At 39.9% G+C, this 14,211-nt stretch overlaps 1 protein-coding gene across 14 annotated transcripts in view; it reads left to right on the top strand.

Moving 5' to 3' along the window:
• The window catches only part of anks1b (ankyrin repeat and sterile alpha motif domain containing 1B), a 205,825-nt gene that overhangs the window by 141,658 nt on the left and 49,956 nt on the right, over window positions 1-14,211 (top strand). For all 14 annotated transcript variants that reach the window (XM_023952560.2, XM_023952556.2, XM_078941579.1 and 11 more), the window contains 4 exons: window positions 8,910-9,559; window positions 10,242-10,349; window positions 11,650-11,719; window positions 13,652-13,758. In XM_023952560.2, coding sequence (XP_023808328.1) covers window positions 8,910-9,559; window positions 10,242-10,349; window positions 11,650-11,719; window positions 13,652-13,758 — 935 coding nt within the window. The remainder of the gene's footprint in view (window positions 1-8,909; window positions 9,560-10,241; window positions 10,350-11,649; window positions 11,720-13,651; window positions 13,759-14,211) is intronic.

Genomic DNA, 14,211 nt, shown 5'->3' with positions numbered 1-14,211 from the left:
AGTATCAGTGGTTCTTGCTTTAATAATCTTTAATAATCTTTCATGGTGTCACAAATTATACACTATGCAGGTTCAAGAATGTGCTCTAACATTATTAAAAGTAAACCTTGTTGCTGCTTTATGTCCTCATATATTTTTTATTTGCTGTCTTCTGATTTGTTTTGAATTATTGGTTCTAAAAATTGATCAATATGCTTAAAACATCAGACGTAGAAACTGTTTAGCACAGCTAATATGAAATAGCTTTTTTTAATGATACTGCAAAATAAACCCAACCTGTTATTAATTATCATATGAGTAAAAAATAATCAACAAGAAACTTGATTGGTATGCAATACAAGGGTTTTTGGTACCTTGATATATATTTTAGACAAATTCAGTTCATCCTACCATAAGAAAAACATCAATTTATTTTGGATTGCATCTCAAACTGTAAACATTACTGCACTCAAATGTCGCACTCACCATTCCCCTAGTGCCTCACACAGGCACCAGTTTAATCTGAGTGACGCTCTTGAGAGATTGTCGCCACTCACTGTGACATGAAACGTGTTACCGTGGGAGACGAGCAAGTTCCTGTGGCAATAACTCTGTCTGCTGAGTGGCTGTTCTCCACATTAAAGCTGGACTCGAGCAGCTCAGCGCCAATCGTTACTGTATGCTCTCAGCATGGCGTCTGCAACACCGTTTCTTCTGAGGAAGTCGATCATAATGCAAAACTTTCTGGGACGCTTTGGTATTAGAGACATTTGTCAGCTGCACATCCATTATGCCAATCACCCTTTACACCACATGGCGCCGTGTCCGGCTGGAAGTAGCCATGAGAAGATGGAACACTGTGGTCATAAAGGGATGGACATGGTCAGCAACAATACTCTGGTAGACTGTGGCGTTGTAACCATGCTCAATTGAGTACTAAAAGTACCAATTGAGCAAAGTGTGGCAAGAAAATATCCCCCACACCATTATACCACCACCACGAGCCTGAACATTTGAAAGAAGGCAGGGCTGTGGCTGGGTAGCTCGGTTGGTAAGGTAGAAGGCTGTCAACAGGAATCCAGGGTTCGATTCCGGGAGGGGAATAAACATGTTGTTGGCGCCAAATTCTGACCCTACTATCTGAATGTCGCAGCAGAAATGGAGACTCATCAGACCAGACAATGTTTTTCCAATCTTCTATTGTCCATTTTTGGTGAGTCTGTGTGAATTGTAGCCTCAGTTTCCTGCTCTTAGCTGACAGGGGTGGCACTCGGTGTGGTTTTCTGCTGCTGTAGCCCATCTGACTCAGGATTGGACGTGTTGTGCGTTCAAAGATGTTCTTCTTTAGTCACTTCTCTTTTACTTGTGTTTGGTGTTGTGTATATTATTATAAGGGGTTATTTAATTATTTTATTGCACGAGTGGGGATTGGTGTATTTACATTCTTGACTGTTTTCATGTACAGCACTTTGAGCTGTTTTCTTTACATGAAAGGTGCCATAGAAATAAAATTACTTTGAATTTGAATTTTGAAGGCTGCAGACCTCAGTTGTAACCAGTGGTTCTTTGAGTTACTGTTGTCTTTCTATCAGCTATCAGCAGTCTGGCCATTCTCCTCTGACCTCCGGCATCAACAAAGCATATCCACCCACAGAACTGCGGCTCACTGGATATTTCCTCTTTTTCTGACCATTCTCTGTAAACCCTAGAGATGGTTGTGAGTGAAAATCCCAGTAGAATAGCTGTTTAGTAGATGAAAAATTTGGATCCTCACAGACAGTAAATGGATTGAAAAAAATAAACAAACAAAACTCTTGTGCAAAACTCTTACAATTTCCTGATTTGACACTTTGTTTCTAAACCAACATCCAGACTTTCCATCTGTAACAGTTAAAGGTGTTGGACACCAGACCAGCCTATGTGGGATATTAGCTGAGGGCCTGCGGCTCAGACAGATGATTTCTCCAGTCCTGCAGCAGCACTGATGCAGTTGGACTTTGTCTTGAATCTCAGAGATGACTGACAGCTCAGATATTACTCTGTGGTTTTTAATAACAGTCAGTTTTTCACCACATGGACGCAACAGTAAACGCATCCCTATCACATGCTTGGATCACCTCTCAGCTCCCAGTGCAATTAGACCCACAAAGGACAGGATATATGAGAATGTGTGTGTTTATGTTGAGTTGCTTTCTACACACATGCTGTCTTTTACTGGAGAATGACATGCAAAGAAAGAAGCATAAAGATGTGTATTTTTGTACGTTTTTATTTGAAGATGCTTGGAAAAATTACAAAACAACGTACTGTAGCACGTTTTTTTCTTTAAATCTTTTTCATCTGGTCTCTCCATCATGTCAATCTTGTTCTATCTTATTCTTTTTTCTTCCTCAGGCTGTCTTTTCTGTTTTCTCCATCATTCACTGCTGCCCCTAACTATACCTCAGCCTCTCAGTCATTTGCCAAGCCTCCTTTTTCCAGTTTTTCTATTTCATCATTTATTTGGCCTTTCCACTCAAATCACTTTTCAATTTTGGTCAGACAACCCTCAGATGCTGTCTGTCAGCAGATCTCCCGATCCTCTCTATTTCCGTTACCCTACAGATCTTTTCGCTCCGCTCTCCTCCGTCTTCTTTTTGCTTTTGGAGCACATTTCAGAGCTGCCGACTAGCTCTAAAGAGGTTTTAATTTCTATTATGAAAGGGAGATTAAGCAGGGAAATGAGATACTTTTGTACTCAAAATAGTCAGTAATCCTGCAAAGAACCCCCCCCCCCCCCCCCCCCCCAAAAAAAAAAAGAAGGGAAAAAAAAGACCCCATCATTCAGGAAGCAGCTAGGCATCAGTGCTAACATGAAATGGGTAACACATGCACATATTTGATCTTGAACTCTAACATTTTACCCCCATGACTCATATCAACAGGATTCACATCTTATTTTAACTGTTTTAACCTCTGATTTCAAGACTTCGTCACGTCATCAAGTTTGTTGGAACACAAAAAAGTGTGTATTTATTATTTAACTTATTCATTTAGCTGGGAATAAATCTGTGAAGGTAATGCCATTTTTAGCCAAAATTAAAAAAAAAAAAGTGTGTTGTTTTCTGGGAAATAGTTTCTGCAGTGGCAGTAGTTTAGCACAAATTCACCTCTTAGTTGTGGGTGGGAATTGTTTCACGGAGCAAGCCCTCCCCCCTTCCCCCTCTCCGCTGCTGAGCGTTCAGAACAGGGAGCTTGTGACCTTCCCATTGTATTTTCTATGTCACAATACAATTTTTTTTAAACAGGTTTGTTTTGTCTGCCCTTGATTCACAACCATTTGAAAAAAGAAATGATCAGAAATTAAATTTGAATCTTAATTTTCTTCATACATGGCCTCCATCATCAGAAAAATAACAAAAACGTGTTAAAAACACCCAAAACCCAGTTATCATTGGAGTGGGTCTTCAAGCTAGTAATGACTGTGTATAGCCTTTGTCAGTTCAGTTTTTAATATAAAAGTTCATAAAGGGTTATGTGAAACCATTAGTAGGGATAAAGTACAAGCTGTATTGACAGACCAGCAGCTGCTCCTTTGAGGGGGAGTATTCCATAAACCGCCTCGGGCAGGTTTTTCAAGCCTCTGTTACAATCTGAAGCCGTGGTCACACCGGGAATGTGACACGTGTTCAAGAAGTGTTCCCACTGGACAAGGGCTTCTTCGTCCTTGTCTTTTTCTATTGTTTACTAGCACGTCTGCCACCTACAGCTGGAACAGGCTTATTGTGAAATGTCAAAGTGCCGGAAATCTCCTGAAACCTGTTACAGGTTTTTTTGTCTTTCACAGCTCTATTCCAATAAACAAAAGACTCGAAGTGTCATGCACAAACCACAATTATTCATATATCCTCCATGATCAATTTTCAAATGGTTAGCACTTCTGTGACTTAAATGAGACGCCATCTGTGAGTAACTACTGAATTCTAGTCTTCGCGTTACCAAGGGCGGTGCTAATGTAGGTTTAGATATTAACATTAATGAGAATGTATTTTAAAAGAAAACATGATGTCCACTCTCAAAGATGGTGTTGTGATTGATTATTTGGGTTGTTACAACAACAACAAAAAACGCCTCTTCCTTTAAGATAGGTGATTTATCGCAGCTTGAGCCACCAAAAATGTCCTGCAGTTTTGGCTCCTTATTTATTGAATATTAAACTTGATGCGTCCTGCTGTGCTTTGGCTGATGAAAAGAGCTACAAACTGGAAGCCTTGAAGCACATCAGTGGAGGTTATGGCACACAGGAAGCTGAAAATAAATTTTCTCTCAGTTAAACTGAGTGCTTGGATGCCAAGGAAATGAAATGATTTCACTCTTGAACACTTTTTCCTGAGAGAAATGTTTCCCTACCTTGAAAAGTTGACCAAAGTTATTGGGGCTTCCACTCTGCACTGCAGCAGCAGAGCAGTTAGTCAAGTTTAAGAGTGATTTTAATCAGGCTTAAAGAGACACTCCAATGAAAATCTGATGTTTTTGACATGTTTTGTGGCACTTTTGTTTTGATGGAGGACATATAAAGAAAGTTAAGCTCAAAATGACATCTTTGTTCAAGGAGCAGGTAAAAAAATACTTTGAAAAAGAGCTTTTTTATGATATACAAAATACACTGGGCGGGCCACAAGCTCCCTGCTCTGAAATCTCAGCAACAGAGAGGGGAAGGGGGGCGGGGTCAACAGTCCAGCACACAACTCAGAGGCTATCTTTTTAATTAACTCTGTAGAAACTATGTCTCAGAAAGCAATAAAAGGTTTTTGATTTTGGCCAAAATCAGCATATTCATAATTCAAAGACCTCTGGAAACCCTTTTAGAATAGATCAAAAGATGATTGGACCTTAAATAGTAAACAGAACCCGAGATGACTGAGCTCACAGATGTGTTAAATTCATGCAAATCATAAGAAACATTAAAGTGTCTAAACTGTTGTCAGTCATCTAAGTTCTAGAAACAGAACTTTTTATGTTAGAAATTATTTTTTTTCATACAAAAATATACAGAGTTTCAAAGTAAAGCTATAGTTTATAGCAGGGGTGTCAAACTCATTTTCAGCGAGGGCCACATCAGCATAGTGGTTGTCCTCAAAGGGCCAGATATAACTTATACATGTAACTAAATGTAATGAAAAATAAATGTAACTACTCCTTAATGTTAAATTACTAATTTGTTTATTTATTATAACTTTTTAAAGTGACAATTACAGTTGCATAGAAAATTTTGCTTGTTACTTTAGCATAAATCTTTTTAAATTTGATTCTGTCAGGTTAGGTTATATTGACTCTGTTTAAGTCCTAATGTATAGTTGCCCAATCGGATATCAAGTCCTATTCCCCCTAAATATAAATAAATACACACCAATTTTTATTTTTTTATTTTAAGAAATGAAAAACTTTTATGCTCTCTCGGCATGGCGGGTCAGATTTGGCCCGCGGGCCTTAAGTTTGAACCATGGTTTATATGGTTCTTCCAGCATATGTTTACTGCTTTAAGAAACAAATGTAAAAAAAATAAAGGCTTTAATCACAGTGGACACCATTTGCTTGTAGACATTTGTTTTGCTAATAATCTGTAAAAGTCCTGTTCTATTTCTGGCACCTCAGGAGAAACATAATAAATCATTTCTTTGCAATATGTTATACGATCACTGAGTTGTCTTCACACCTCTGATGTTGTAAAGTCATTTTTGTTGCACAAGCAGAAACCTATTTGTTTGTTTTCAAATGAAAACAACTTATCCAGATATATATCAGTTTCTGGGCTGTTCTTCTTCGTGCCACGACTTGCTTCCACCTGAGTGTGTGTTGTTCTGTTGCAATAGAAATGCAGGTATGTAGAGGGATGCGGTTTCGCAGTTTGATTATAAAACTCAAAGACTTCAAACAGGCAGTACACAGAATTTGATTCTCTTCATTGGAGCTCTTAGTGGATCCATTGGTAAGTCATACTTTGATTTACACATTTTTCTTAAGCTTGGTTCTCCCCTGAATTCCATTTCGTTGACTTTAAATGTCCTTATCTTGCTGAAAATTGGTGGAATTTTAAACCAAGCAAAGTGATTTGGTTTTTGCAGTGACAGAAAAGTCAGTTCTGCCTCTGTAATGCCCTTTTCAAAGCTGTATTTATTTACCCATTCTACAGTTTTTCACTCTCTCAGAGGTCGAAGGCACTCAGATGTGAAAAGCAGGTAGGAAGGCTGCTGCTGGGGTTGTCTGTCGCCATAACTACCAGAAGCCCCAACTCCCTTTCAGAAGATTCTTTCAAAAATTGTGTTCAAGATATGACCAAGAATCCTAGAATAAATGCATTTTAATCTGTAAACAGAGCTTACTGTCAGCAGTTGGTTTAATTTACTGTGTGTAGGTATCGAATTTGTAGGAGTTCATAATATTTAACATCAGCAGTGCAGAGGTGAGCACACAGGTCAACACAGGTCAACATACTTTGAATGTGGTGATTTTTCAGCAAAAATATTTAATTTATACAGAAAAACTGAATATTACATAGTTTATATCTTTCCTTTGAGAGAATGATGATTCATGTTTTAAAATCTCATTACATTTAATGGCTTTTTTGTGCTTTTAGATATCAGCACACAGTACAGAAGAATAAAATGTCGTGAAAAATGCCAAGTTTTAATTCACATAATGTTTAAGAACACAGTTTACTTTTTCTCCAACAACATGAAAAGGCTTTTCTTTAGAGTTGGAGATGGTGAGGAGGGAATTCTCCTTAAAAGAAAAATTCTTATGTATTATTTCTTATTTTGTGGTAAAGTTGTTTACTTTCCTATTGGGGAGAATTTTGCATATTTGAACAAAGTGAAAACATCACTTTCTTATTCATTTATGTTGTTGGTTTTTTTGATAATATATTGATTTATGTCCTTGAGTTAAAAGTTCTTTTAAAACATTAATAGTTGCAGTTTTTTTCCAGCTTGAAAGCTTTTTTTAAACTTACATGAAGAGTTCATTGATACATAAATTGGATCCTTAATCGATCTCTTTTGGACAAAGAAAAAAAATCTTTTCTAATTTAACTCTGGATGTATCTGTTACTGTAGAGTTAGACATTTCTGTTTGACACAATTTGGACAAATCTTTGTGGAAAAAGGCTGTAAAAGTTAATTCACTCTTTGTATGTGTCATTGATACAAATTCATTACCCCCTCAAGCTCTGCAGAGATTCAGCTGACAACTCTGCGTTCAGCTCTCTTAACATTAGCGTTACCCCAGCAGCAAGTAATTTAGCTCCAGCTGCCGGCAGGGGTTTAATTAGGATGGAGCTATTCAAAGCCCTGCCCTAACACATCCAGTCTTAAGTGATGCAGGCCTTTACTCAACCAAACACGTCACACTTTAAACCTTTTATTGTGGTGAGCTGCCTTTGATTTCCATTTTGTTATACTCACGAGACCAACCGGTTCCATTGAGTTATTAACGTAGGTGGAATACACCCTGCGACTATAACCATGTTGTTTACAAAGTTCTGCTGTATTTAGGAAAGGAAATGCAAGATGTTATACCATTAAAGGCACAAGACACATGTTTTAGGTAGGAGCAATTGGGTAAAACTGATTCTGTAAGTTTTACTGCTTAGAAAAGGTTTATCATGGGTTAACGTCAACTGTGAAAACAAACTGATTACAGGAAATTACATTTTTGATTTTGAAATAATTTATTTGTGTATTTTAGTCCATAAAAAAATTGCCTCAATATTTTTTAATGCAACCCTGATTGTCAAAAACAGAAGTCAAACATTTTCTGTAGGTCTTTACACTACATTTTGGTCCATTCTTCCATGCAGATCTTCTCAAGAGCTGTGAAGTTTTGGAGATGTTGCAGGGCAACAGAGTTTCCACTACCTCCGATTCTCTATTGGACTGAGGTCCAGAGACTGGCTAGAACACTTCAGAGCTTAGAATTGCATTTAACACAGCCAATTCTTTGTTGCCCAGGCGATATGTTTGGATCACTTTCATGCTGGAAGATCTAGACATGTTTTATCCAGAATGCTTTTACTGATGGAAGGAGGTTTCTACCCAAAATCCCACATTTCTTCAATATGGTTCAGTCGCCTTGTCTACTTAGCAGAACAGATTCCCCAAAGCATGATGTTTCCGCCACCATGCTTCACAGTGGGTATGGTGTTCTCTGGGATGAAATTCAGCATTATTCCTCCTCCAAACATGGGGAGTGAGTTCCAATTTGCTCTCATCTGTCCACATGACCTTCTCCCAATCCACATCTGGATCATTCAGATGGTCTCTGGCAAAATTTAGATGGACATGTGCTGGCACGTTATTCCATATTTTTGAGCCAAAAAGGTACAATTTTGAATATAAATGCAACTGAAATGTTAAAACACATTTTGTAGTGTAATCTCCTGCTTCTTTGGTTAAATTTAAAACCTACAAATGACTATCATAAAAGAGATTACTAACTTGCTTTAGCATTTGCCCCGCCTCCTAATGAACAGAATTTCTCCATAAAAATGTAAACTGCTGCATGAAATTACACACTTGAGAGCATTACCCCAGTCATGAGGAAAAAACACTGCTAGGGGTTTGTTGAGTCCATGTAAAAGCACACAGGCAGCTTTCATTACCATTAGCCATGAAAAATCAGAGGAAGCCTTTAGCAAGCTTTTCTCCTGATCAGCTGCACACAGACAGATGGGGTTATCCGAAAGCATGCCTAGAGACTAGACAGCACTCTAAGGTCTCAGTATGTCCTAATGTGGGAATTCTGGTTTCTTTTTTTATTTTGTTTTTGAGGGAGATTTTTTTCTGGGACTCTGAAGACGCACACTCTTATTCATTTACTTGTTCAACGCAGAATTGAGTTTTTGGTAAAAGTGCTTGTATTTTACTTATTCTGTCAATTTTTCTCCTCTGCAGAAGAGGGCTCCCACCAGCGAAATCCTCCTCCTCTGCATACATCCTCCAAACCTAACTCACTGTTGGAGGACCGCAGGAAGAGCCACATCCCAGAAGAGTTTGCCGGACTTCTTCATGGATCTTCCCCAGCTTGTGAACCCCCTGAAACACTTTACCACCTCTACAGTCCTAAACATTTTAAATACACACCAGCCGACGACCAAAAGAGTCTGCTGCAGGCTCCAGAGCTCAGCATTGTGATTGGAGCAGGAGTCTCTCAGGTCTTCTCCAGGACAGAAACTCAGTCATCTCCTCAGAGGTCAGTCGGTGACTCCCAGAAGCCACAGGTAGTTTATCGGACAATCTTCCACACTAAAGTCAACCAGGACCAGGCCAAACCCCCAAACTGTGACCGCAAGGATCCAGCCGGTGGATGGTCGACACAAAGCCAGTCTCCCTCTTGTTGCTTGGGGAAAAACGGAGAAGTTCCAGAGTTACAGGAGATCCAGACTGGAGGTTTGCCCAAAGACGGTTCATCTGGGGCAAACTACGAAGAGAGAGCCTGCACTCTGGGTAGGATGAGATCCGTGCCTCGTAGTGTTTTGGACTTGCAACTGTCTAAGTCTTTATCCAAGTCCGACTCCAACCTCGTCGCTGTCTCTCCCATACAGGTGAGCAGTTATTAGCCCCTATAGGTATGCTTACACCGTCCTCGGCAACACTTGTTCTAGCGTAAATGCGCGTAAATGCGGGTTTTGAACCTCCGCGTTCAAATTTCTTGTAATAAAGCGTCACTGCGCAAGTTTCTACGACCGTTTTCAGAATCTGCGTACAAAACATACAGCAATTGAGACTGCGTCAAAGTTAAACCAGGTCAAACTTTGACCAATCAGGGACTCAAATTTGGTGTTGACGTACGGGTGGCAGCTGTTTGAAAATTGATCATGGAGGAGAAATTAATAATGCTGGTGTGTGCCCAGCCGGTTTCTGTTCTAAAGTTTGATTTATTATATGTAAAACAATGTTTGTTCGGGAAAAGTTAAGGCTCACAGAAATCTTCAGCTTTGCCACAAACAGAATGTTCTGGTAAGGGGATTGGACTGCATGTCTGTGAGAAACATAACTACACATTTCAAACTAGTTCAAGCCATTGAAATAAACTAATCTGGGCCAAAATGTTCCCAGCCATGAAGCACACTAGAGTTTAACTCAGTTCAGTTTGTAAATAAATCATAAGGACATGCATAGTCTGTTTGACAGTTTTACAGGAAAGACTGTTTATTCTCTCAACAGCTTCCATACTTTGCTCATCAAATAAAAATATTACATACGTTCATTAAATTTCCCCTCCAGGAGGAGCATAGCTGGGGCCCTGGATCGCGGGGGCAGGGCCCTGGAAGTCCCAGCCTGCGAGAAGGACAACTGGAGCGAACGCCCTCCTTCACCGCTGAGTGGGAAGAGGTGATGGTTCATTTTCACTGAAGTGTGGCACTTTTACTTCATTCTCAAAATCAACCGAAACATCTATTGCAGGGAAAAAGTGTTGCTACATGTTGTCAAATTGTTTAAAAGCAAATGAGCGTTTTGAAGTAGGAAAGAAAACTGCACCCTCAGCTGTCAGCTTGTCTTTTATCCTACTTTTGAAATCCTCTCAGCTAGTTTAATGTGATGCTCTGGGAAACTGCAGGAAAGACATTGGAGGGCATGAAAACGGGATTGTGTCATCTCCCAGTTCAGAAAAAAGAACCTTTTAGTTAAAAATTAAAAAATTTCAATTCTCAAACCATCTGCACATAATTTCCTTGGAGGAAAAAATATTTCTCATCACAAATTAACATGAAAATTACTCAGACAGTTTTCAAAAAAGGATGCTAATGCATGTGAGCCAAATCCCATTTGTGCATCCTTTGACGCATTTGCATGCACACGCTGACTAATTAACCAGAAGAAGTCCCGACTTGCTGATGGTGATGAATTACCATGCAGAATTTTTCATAATCCTCAGCAATTACAGTGACCTTTCTTGTTTAATTGCATTTTACTTAAGAAGAAATTGCACCAATCCTGGTGGAAGCTGCTCTATTTGTAGCATACACTATGGAAATTGTAGCTTTATTGGCAAAAGGCAAGTGGCAAAGGCTGTCCCACTACAGTCAGTCATTTAAAAACGCTCAGTGAGAGAAGCTTCTAGGCAGTGCAAAACTGTGTAAACTGTATTCTGTTTTATGTCTTTTCTAGTACTTAGTGGACTGTTTCAGCACTAATCCAACAATGTGCATTTTAAAGTTTTCTGATTCAACCTGAAGGTCATGAGAATTACACGATTTTTGATGATTACTGTTGAAGGTGTGGTTTTTTTCTGCCTGAGAACAAAAAACAATGAAGAACCAGCAGAAAGACGCATTCACATTACCTTGCAATGTTTTGTGGAAAATCCCAAGAGGACTTAGTGTGAGGAATTGTGAAGGCGCCTTGTCAGCCTGGGATCTGATCAGACGATCTTCTTTAAGGGTTTTAGTGTTCCATAGTCGCAGGTAGTCCAGTGGATAGCAGGTTAAAAGCAGGTTTATCATGTCTTATTTTTGACACTAATAAATCCCCTTCAACCCTTGACCTGTAAAAGTTTACTTTCTGTTTTTTTTTATGGCGAATGATAGTCATGGAGCATGCAGGCTTCTTGGTCACATTGAGTGATACTAAAAAAGGTTTAGGTTTAGTTCAGTTAATTTACATTTACTTCCTGTCTCTCTTTTGTATTTAGATTGACAAGATTATGAGCTCTATTGGGGCTGGAATAGGCACTGGATTGGACATAAAGGAGGACTCTTCAGGTAACTTGTTTTTTTGCATGTGTGTGTGTTTTGGATAAACTCTAGGTTCTTTTTAAAGAAAAGTTGTTTTTTGGTGTCTTTAAAATGTTTTTGTGGCATTTTTCTCATGATGGGAGGACCTATATAAAGAAAATTAGGCCTGAAATTGTATTTCTGAGTATTTCTTTATTCAAATCATTATGAATCAGGAGCAGACGAAAAAAGCTTTTTGTGATGTAAAAAAAAAAAAAAAGCATGGCGGGCCACAACCTCCCTTCTTCACTTCATTCTGATACATCCACCTGCAGAGAAAAAGATCCGTCTTTTTTCCTTGTCTGAGCTGGGATCTGCCTCTAAACCGAACGGCTGCATAGCTCCAATATTACTCGTCATTTTTGTTGCAACAGTAATGTTAGGTCTGGGATGTGAGGGACTGTAAGCTAGCGGGAGAGCATGTAAACAGAGAGCTCTCCGTAAAGTTTACCAAATAACCCAAAGTATCATAATTTATACTTTATATATCTCCTTAAAAAATGACACTACAAAATTTGTTTTGTGAAAACACAAAAAATAATATTTTCTGGTAATTGTTTAAAGTAGTTGGCTTTACATGGTTTAAATACCTCAAAATATTATCATAATCAGTGATCCATATGTGTTTTTGCTGCAAGAATTTTTCTTTGCTCTCATTTGAAAAATAAAGAAATGCCACTGATACACGGTCGCAAACTGCATAAATCGGTAAAAACAAGGGAATAGGTTTAATTCAATCCAATACAAATATGAAGTGAAAAGGAACACTAAGAAGAATTTTAGAGGTTCGTATATTAGGCTGACTCATCAAAGATGCAGTTTTTTTTTAAGAAATGCTCTGAATTTATGCTGTTTTGAACTTTACTGCACGGAAAACAATGTTTTTTGTGGCTTACCTAAGCAGAACACCTTGAATCCTCCTTTGTTCATCTCTATTTGCTGCATTCTCTCCCTCTCTGTGTCTTAACTCCCCTTTCCCTCCACCTCCTGATCCCCCCCACCGCCACCTCCACTTCTTCTCTCTTTTCATCCTTCAATGCAAAGCTGCTTCTAACCATGGTTACCACAGGCAGAAATCCAGTCTGTGCCAAAGCATCTGCACCTCGCCACCGCTCCAATGCATGCAGGATCACACCAAACATGAGCGTTTATTAAGAAATGCATGCATACAGTCAGGTTAGTGTGTGGGAGGGAGCCTGGCTTGCAGACAAAGAAGCCTGAGCCATTGTGATGGCTATTATCAGCAGAGAGAGCCAGATATGTGTGGAGCGGCAGAGGGAGCAGGGTGTCGATCGCCTCTGAGAGGAGACGAAGACTGGAGGGAGGCTGAGGGAAGTCGGCGAGAGGAGGTGTGAGGCAAGAAGGCAGAGACGGAAAGAGGGGAGGCTGCAGGAGCATACAGATGAGTGGGAGTTCTTGATAAAGAGAAATCTACAACGCAGCAGCTCTCACTCTTTCTCACACACAAGCGAACCAAGCGAGCGCAACAGCTGAGAAGAAGACAGCGCAGGATCTTTACTCCGCTCTTGCAGAATCTCTTGCAGGATTCCACTCGCAGGATTTTTTTTCCTTCTTTTTTTGTGGATACAACTCTCCATCCCTCACCTGTTTTTTTTTCCCTCTCTCGGATCACAACATCTGGACATCCCCTACCTCCTGGAAACCTTTGCATGCTGACCCCTTCCATGCCCACCATGCCCGTCGCATAGCCTCCTACCTCTTTCTCCCCCCTCTTCCTCCCTTTCCCTTCATTTTGCTCCTTGCCTTGCCAAAAAGACTGAAGCATGGCGGGCTCCTTTGACAGCCACGTTGCCCGCCACAACATGATGTGGCAGTGCCAGCTCTCTCAGCCGGACTGCCGATGTTACCGCGTGGACGGTTACTCCCTACTGAAACGTTTGCCCCTCCACCCCCTCATAGGTCCCCGTTGCCCGCTGCAGTCCGTGGGTCAGTGGCTGGACTCCATCGGCCTGGTCCAGTACGAGAACCACTTGCTGGCCAACGGATTTGACAATGTCCAGTTCATGGTGAGTCTTTTCACAAAGAGATTTTGTTTGCACAAACCTTAAGTTTGCTTAAAGCTTTCTCGGTTCTCCTTATCAGCACTGATGAATGAAAGTTTTTTCTGCATCACAAAGATTGCCTATTTTTTCTGGTCCTCTCCTCTTCCTTTTCTTCCTTCTGTCATTTTTATCTTTGCTGCCTCTCCCTGCTGATGCCATGTGAGGTCCCTCCTACACACAGAAGTCCTACACCCAATCTCCAACACAGCAAAGCCATAGCATCAATCTGCATCCATTTGCCATCACAGGGTTCTCAAATACTGGAAGTTTTGCACCAAAGCACTTTTATTTATTCATAACAGGGTCCTTTGCCTACAACAACCTGTTGATATAGAAGCTGCTTTTTTGTGATTGATGTTTGGAGGGGAAACCTCCACGTCCGTTTTCATTTATATGTAAATACCAGTGACAAACAGG

Source organism: Oryzias latipes, chromosome 23 (assembly GCF_053564925.1).
Source record: "Oryzias latipes strain Hd-rR chromosome 23, Olatipes_Hd-rR_3.1".
NCBI lineage: Eukaryota > Metazoa > Chordata > Actinopteri > Beloniformes > Adrianichthyidae > Oryzias > Oryzias latipes.
The sequence above is the reverse complement of the archived record's forward strand: the minus strand, read 5'-3'. Positions and strand labels throughout refer to the sequence as shown.